At 36.5% G+C, this 7,683-nt stretch overlaps 1 protein-coding gene across 6 annotated transcripts; it reads left to right on the top strand.

Moving 5' to 3' along the window:
* Positions 1–956: 956 nt before the first annotated feature.
* LOC132068287 (uncharacterized) lies at positions 957–7,379 on the top strand. 6 transcript variants are annotated; one of them, XR_009417365.1, is made up of 5 exons: positions 1,131–1,310; positions 2,190–2,634; positions 3,232–5,103; positions 6,030–6,927; positions 7,010–7,379. XR_009417365.1 is itself a non-coding variant. In XM_059461832.1 (4 exons), the coding sequence occupies exons 2-4, from the start codon at positions 2,282–2,284 to the stop codon at positions 6,109–6,111; spliced, it is 2,307 nt and encodes a 768-aa protein (XP_059317815.1). In that variant the 5' UTR covers positions 957–1,108; positions 2,190–2,281; the 3' UTR covers positions 6,112–7,379. The 6 variants fall into 6 exon arrangements, 5 of the variants coding, with proteins under 5 accessions (XP_059317815.1, XP_059317816.1, XP_059317814.1 ...); XM_059461832.1 differs by lacking the exon at positions 1,131–1,310 and adding an exon at positions 957–1,108 and having other exon boundaries at positions 6,030–7,379; XM_059461831.1 differs by having other exon boundaries at positions 6,030–7,379.
* Positions 7,380–7,683: the final 304 nt, after the last annotated feature.

The raw sequence follows: 7,683 nt of genomic DNA on the forward strand, positions 1-7,683 counted from the left end.
CAAGATCTGTCAAACGCCGCTATTTGCCGGGGTGAAAAACGCCTTATCCCATTCAATTTTTTTACCCAAACTAAAATTTTCAGCGCTTTTATTTACTTATAATATGATGATACGAAAATTTAAAAAAAATAAAAAATGTTAAAATCGCAAGGCAATTTTTGAAAATAAAGTTGACTAATTTTCTCGCATAAAGTTGACTAAAAAATATATATATATTTTTTTAAAAAAACTTACTTTGGGCACCTTTTCAACCCTTAAAATGACGATTCGAACGTCTACGTATCCTTGAATCCCAACATTATTGCCTATGCTAAAAAAATTTTTTTTATAAAATATTGACGTTTTAGCCTGAGTTCGACACAAGACCTCGTTGGTGTTAAATTATGGAAAAAAGACAAATATTAAAAAAAAAAAGTTTACCATTTTTTTTTTTTAGTGCTCGAAGGGTAATCCGGGCAAAAAAAAAAAAAAAATATAGCTTAGAAGCTGTTTTGTAACTTTTTTTTATTAAGTCATTTTGGTTCACTTGATTTTTTTTCCATTTTTGTTTCGATTACCTCCATTAGAAGCTATGTTGTCAATTTCCTTTGTTGTTACCGATTACTCCCTTTGTAATATATTTCCCTCTTTAATTTATCAAAAAAATAATGATACATTTATCTATTTAGAAATAATTTAACTTAAAATTTTCTTTTTTACACTGAACGAAATGATTTTGACTTATATTAGACCACATGTTTCAAAAATCTTTCTTTCTTTTTTAAACTCCGCACCTAGATAAAATATATCACATAAATTGGGACAGAGGGAGTAAAAAAAAGATGATCATTTTAGAGACATTGGATAAAATTGGGATGGGGGAAAGACCAATTTTAAGAAAGGGGATGAAAATTGTACATATCGAAATATCAAAGGAAGACTGACATTTTTGCAAAGTTTAGGGTGTCTGCGTATTTTGGCAAGAGCCACAAAGCTAAAGCATATCTCATAGAACCCTTCAATATCAGATTACCCTTTCCTTTTTTTTTTTTTTTCCTGCGAAGTGAGAAGAGATATATATACATAAAAGAAAGAAAGCAGAAATTAAAGAAGACCCCATCTTTAACAGGTAATTTCATTTCCTTCCCCTTTCTAAAGAGTAAATAATCAAGAAACCCAATTTTGCACTTGTTCCCACAAATTTTCCCAAATACTATTTCTTGTCTAAACTGAAATGATGATTCCCTTAAGTCTGTAGTCTACTTCACAAGCCCTCTCCAAAATTGCTAAGTTTTCTCCATATTAATCTCAATCTTATGTGATTAATTAAGGTTTTTTTTTTCTTTTCTCTTGCTAGCTTTTACATTCCCTGTTTCTTATTTGATTGCACCTAACAATTCTATGTTGCTTACATAGGGACTCTCCAAAAATATTGGAGCATCCAAATGGTATAGTTCTACTTTTAAAACAACATTTCCAAAAAAGTCCTAACTATATTGCCCAACAAGAACAAGAACAACAACATACCAGTATAGTTTCATAAGTGAGGTTTGGGGAGGATAGTATGTACGCATGCCTTGCTTGCTGTCTTTGTGGGTCGGAGAGGCTATATACGAAAGACCCTCAGCTCAAAAAAAAAAAAAAAAAGAACCAAAGGAGTAAGAAACTACGCAATTACTAAATAGCATTACTAATAAGGGACACGAAGAGAAGGCTAGCCCTCTGTCTCTCCCACCTAAAGTGTGACACCACGGGACTATCTACTAACTTATATCCTAATCCTCGACCTCAATATTGCCCAGCATTAAAGTTCTTTTTTTCCCTAGGTTATAATGGTGGTGCTTGCTACCTCTTAAGATACTGGATTGAAAATTTAGACAGATTGAAAATAAAATTTACCTGATGTAGCCTCTAAGGGGATTGAAGCTTAGAGCCTGTTTGGATGAGCATATAATTTATGACTCATAAGTTAGGATTTTCTGGCTTATTTTTGTTATTTTAGCTTAAAAATAAGACTGTTTGGATGGTCGTTACCCATGGTTTCATAATGTATAAGTGTTTATAAGTACTTTTGTATCTTACACAAACACTATAAAAGTGCTCAAAAGCTATTTTGGCTTAAAAGTTGTTACTCCAATTGTTCCATTGTTATGCCAAACTTTGTTAGTTCTTAATATTCTAAAGGTTTCAACTATCTATCTTTTGTGTAGGTTGCTACTTTTGTTATGCAATAAGTTGTCAAAGTGTTAATGCAACGTTGGTTCAGCAAAATTTGTTGATATTTTATGTCGCCGCCGTTGTGATGGCTACCAAGAAAATCATAGCAATATGCCAATCTGGTGGGGAATTTATGACCAACAATGAAGATGGATCTATGAGTTACACTGGAGGAGATGCATATGCTGTAGATATCGATGAGAACACGAATGTTGACACGTTTAAAAAAGAACTAGCGGATACATTTAAGTTTAGCAGCAGTGATGGAATGACTATAAAGTATTTTCTTCCTGGGAATAAAAAGACCCTCATAACGGTATCGAAAGATAAGGACCTACAACGCATGGTTAACTTCTTCAAGGATGCTGAGCAAGTGGAAGTCTTTGTAGTTGCAGAAGTAGCTGTTGCACCTAATATTTCCAATATGCCTGCCAGTAGGTATTTTGTTCTATTACTTGCACAGTGGCATATATAAATAATTATTAAAAGTGTTTTCTCTCTAACAGTTTAAGATTTTAGGATTAGCGGATGTTGCTTATAAGAGGAGACATTTTTACTGACATTAGATTGTGGCGAAGTAGTGAGTAAGCAGTGCTAAACCAAAGCACAGCCTTTGAATTATATAGAAAGATAGAACGGTTAATGATGTTAGAGCAGAAAGAGATTTTGAGTTCAGTTATCACTGTTACCATTAGCAAGAATACTTCCACGTGCTTGGTCCATGAAAAAAGAATCAAGCATGCACGCGAGGAGGCATGTTGCAGTCTTGCAGACATAAAATGAATAAAAGTGTTCCCTGTTTAACAACTTAAGCTTAGATATGGTAGTTACACATAACAAATTTTCAACACACATCTTGGATATAATTTTTTGTCCTTTTCCTTTTCTTTTTTCTTTAAATAGTTAACCTTGAATCCAAAAAATTTCAGTTCAATGCTGGTGTTAGTGGTTTCTTGAACTCAACACTTGACAATCAGGACTTTCCTTTGCTGCACTGTGATTCCTAATGCATATGTGGCCTGCTGAATTGTTCAGGTCCAACAGGACAACAATGTCAGAGACAGCACTTTCCCCTGCTACCCCTGTGGATATGTCAAATCCCGACAATCAGCTTATGGTTGATACACCCATTGATACGACACCGTTAGGTAGTTTCCCGAGTAGCAATGACGACAAGCACCGTAGGGCAGCTACACAGTGGGAAAACTCCATTACTGGTGTGGACCAAAGATTCAGTAGTTTTACTGAATTTCGCGAAGCCTTACATAAGTACTCAATTGCACATGGATTTACGTATAAATATAAGAAAAATGATAGTCACAGAGTAACAGTTAAATGCAAGTCTGAGGGTTGTCCGTGGCGTATTTATGCGTCAAGGTTGGCTACCACCCAGCTGATATGTATTAAGAAAATGCATAAAAACCATACATGTGAAGGAGCTGCCGTGAAAGCCGGATATCGAGCAACAAGGGGATGGGTGGGAAGTATAATTAAGGAAAAGCTGAAGTTTTCTCCTAATTACAAGCCAAAGGATATCGCCACTGACATTAAGCGTGAATATGGCATTCAGTTGAACTATTCTCAGGCATGGCGTGCAAAAGAGATTGCAAGAGAGCAACTTCAGGGTTCTTATAAAGAAGCATACAGTCAGTTACCATTATTCTGTGAGAGAATCATGGAAACTAATTCTGGTAGTCTTGCTACATTTGCCACAAAGGAGGACTCGAGTTTCCACCGGCTATTTGTCTCCTTTCATGCTTCAATTAATGGTTTTCAACAAGGCTGCCGTCCTCTTCTTTTCCTTGATAGCACTGTTCTCTATGCAAAATATCAAGGAACCCTATTGGCTGCCGTGGGTGCAGATGGGAATGATGGTGTCTTTCCGGTAGCCTTTGCAGTTGTAGATGAGGAGACAGATGACAACTGGCATTGGTTTCTTTCTGAACTTAAATCTGCTGTCTCAACCTCTCGACCAATAACATTTGTTTCTGCTTTCCATAATGGTATAAAAGAGTCATTGTGTGATATATTCAGCAAAGATTGCTACCATGGTTATTGTCTTCGGTACCTTGGTGAGAAATTAAATAAGGATCTGCATGGGAAATTTTCACATGAAGCAAGGCGTCTTATGATCCAAGATTTATATGCTGCTGCTTATGCCCCAAAACTGGAGGATTTTGAGCGCTGTGTTGAGAATATAAAAGCCATCTCACCTGATGCTTACAGTTGGGTCGTGCGAAGTGAGCCTGATCGTTGGGCAAATGCCTTTTTTGGTGGGGCAAGGTATAACCACATGACTTCTAACTTTGGTCAACTTTTTCGTGATTGGGTATCTGATGTGAGTGAGCTTCCAATCACTCAGATGGTTGATGCCTTGCGTGGGAAGATGATGGAACTGAATTACACAAGACGTGTTGATTCTAGTCAGTGGCTTACAAGACTGACGCCTTCTATGGAAGAAAAGCTTCAAAATGAGACATCAAGGGCAATATCACTTCAAGTATTACACTCACATGGGAGCACATTTGAGGTCCATGGAGAAGCTGTTGATATAGTTGATATTGATAATTGGGACTGCAGCTGCAAAGGGTGGCAGCTCTGTGGGTTGCCTTGCTGTCATGCTATTGCTATTTTCGAATGTCTGGGAAGGAGCGCATATGATTATTGCTCTAGATACTTCACAACTGAGAGCTACCATTTGACATACTCAGAATCAATCAACCCTATACCCCTTCTGGAAAAGCCCGTGAAAACTGAAGTAGACATGGAAATCATGGTCAGTCCTCCTCCAACTAAACGTCCACCTGGCCGACCAAAGATGAAACAACCGGACTCAGTTGAGATAATGAAACGTCAACTTCAGTGTAGCAAGTGCAAGGGCCTGGGCCATAATAAGAAGACATGCGAGTAGGTGCCTCTGACACTTCTCTGGCTTATAGCTTTTGAGCTCTGTGTTTCTTCTAGACTAGCTTAGTTTAGTGGAACTGGTCAATTTGCTTACTTTCAGATCTTTTGTTTTACTTGTGCCCTGCTATATCTTGGCTTCTTGTTGCTCTTTTATTTCTTCTGTTTCGCCTTCCAATGATACCATAAGTTCATGGGATTCAAATTGTTCTCTAGTGATATTACAAAGGTATGCATATGTCATTTACTATGTAACTTGTTTCACACGATTTAATCAGGCTCCCATGAGAAATTTTAAACATTTAGTGAAAGACAGACCTGCTGAGGCTGAAATCATCTCCTTTTTTTTATCAAGTAAAATAACGAGGTTGAAATTGTCTCACTAGACAAGGCTGAACTTCTCAACCAGAATATATCTTTCTAAAGAACATAAAAGTACAGAACTTTGAAATCAAGGCTGATTATTGGTTGTCCAAAACATAGCAAGTAGAGCCAACCAATCAGAAAATGGAGAAAAATTCATAACACGGAGATATGATCTAACATTATAGTGTTCCTAGGAGAAAAACACCCTACCTTCTCTTGAAATTTTAAACATTTAGTGAAAGAAGTAATACTTTTATTTGGCTAGTCGGAAGTGCTGTCTAAACTTTCCCTGATTTTTGAACTTCTTTACATATTAAATGAATTGCAACATTCTATCCCTGTTATTTTTCACGAAGAAATCTGTTTCTTTTATCATTACACTTTTGATGCTAAAGTAGAAATTTTGTGGTCTGATTGTAAAGTGGCAAAAAGCTTACATAGATGCTAATATATTTTTATTCAGCTTTGGTTGTGTATTAACCTGCTACCATGATAAATATCTTCCATCATCTACATATGTAGCCATCTATGACTCAGTGTCGTTTCTTTTTTTTTGGAAGCAGGAAGGCAAATAAGATTGGTGGATCTGATCCTCCACTTCTTACTGGCGTTTTGGTAGCTGAAGAACCTGAAGTCACTGCATGATATTTGGTACCTTCTTCTCCTATGTATATAAGAAAGTCTTTTGCGAAGTCTAGACACTAGTCTTAGATGCCCTTTAGGACAGGAGCGGATGGGGTTTCTTTTAGGTAGACTTTTATATTATACTAAATAAATGGAAATGCCATTTTAATTAGTTTTTGGGGTGACAATTTTTTATTCAGAAGTTTTGCCGCTAGATTTCATCATTAGAATCAATCCTTGCCATCCTTTCTGCCCTTGTGGAAATGGGGGCAAAAAAAACTAGTGGGTGTGGGTGTTATGGATAATAAGATAGGGAAATAGAAATCATGAGAGCTTAAATTCACCAAGATCTGTTATTGTATGTACCAAAGTGACCTTAAATTCACTTCCTATTAAATATTATTCCTTATGATGTTTGTTAGAGCACCTTTGTTTCAAAGCTTACGGCCTGCAGATTGCACTTTTTGTTTTGATAACCGAGAAATCTCCGAAGACAAACAGCATGGTTCGAAACTCCTGCCCCTCTTCAGGATTGCACTTTAAAACTGAGCAATTATTCATCCCCGCGGAAAGTCTTTATTTACTAGTCATGCCATAGTGGTGATTCACCTTGTCAAGTTGTATATGTGATTATATTAGATTATGTAGGAGACTCATGCCCTACGTGAAGTACTGATGAATAATGGACTCGAATTTTATAAAAGCAGTGAAATTGCTCTCTATCTCAGCGTCGTATTTGGAAGGTGGAGAAGAAGGGTAAAGATTAATTGGACTTCAGAATCTGAGTTCAAATGGAGCGACATGGACAGTTTGGATTGAGGCTTAGTAGTAGTAGTAGTTGATTGAACTACGGAATATGTAGCTAGAACGATGGCGGTACTTATAACAACAGGATAAAAGGATATTCGAAGAACAAAAGCAAGAAATCGTTCAACTGTCCAACCATGGCTTTCTTGAGTATCTGGGGTCTTTGCATCGGAGCAAGCACGAGAGCTAGTTTGCTCACATATTTTCTTGTTCCATGTTGTAACTCACGCATCCTGAATGGACAACAGTTTACGATAAACAAATTGAAATTGTTGTCGGGTGGACATAATATGATGCTCTAAGGGCACTGTAGGAGATTGTGATTTTGAAAACTCCTGAATGATCAAAGAATTTGCTCCCATTCTATCAGCATTAGAAATATACTTCCAATAATGTATATTACTCTCCTTGTATATTTACTAACACATAATCATGTTTGAGTAACTTGCTTTGAATGTTGTGAATGTTATAGGTGAGATTATGATCGGTAGAATATCGAAGACATTAAACAGGTGTATCAGCTGCGCATGTCTAAAAATCTCTAGTACTTGGAATTTAATTCAATGTGCATATTTCTTTGTGCAACTTGCAAATACAGATAGATGTATCAGTTTGGGTGCTAACCCTTCCATGTCTTTTGTGGACTTGAAATCCCATTTGTGTAACTGTATTCTCAATTCTCCCCAGCAACTGTTTTGGTAAGAAATTGGATGTACATCTGATTTTCCTCTCAGAAACATCCTAGTGTAATTGGAGTATAAAGAAAGAAGTATAGGTGTTGTTATT

Source organism: Lycium ferocissimum, chromosome 8 (assembly GCF_029784015.1).
Source record: "Lycium ferocissimum isolate CSIRO_LF1 chromosome 8, AGI_CSIRO_Lferr_CH_V1, whole genome shotgun sequence".
Taxonomy (NCBI): domain Eukaryota; kingdom Viridiplantae; phylum Streptophyta; class Magnoliopsida; order Solanales; family Solanaceae; genus Lycium; species Lycium ferocissimum.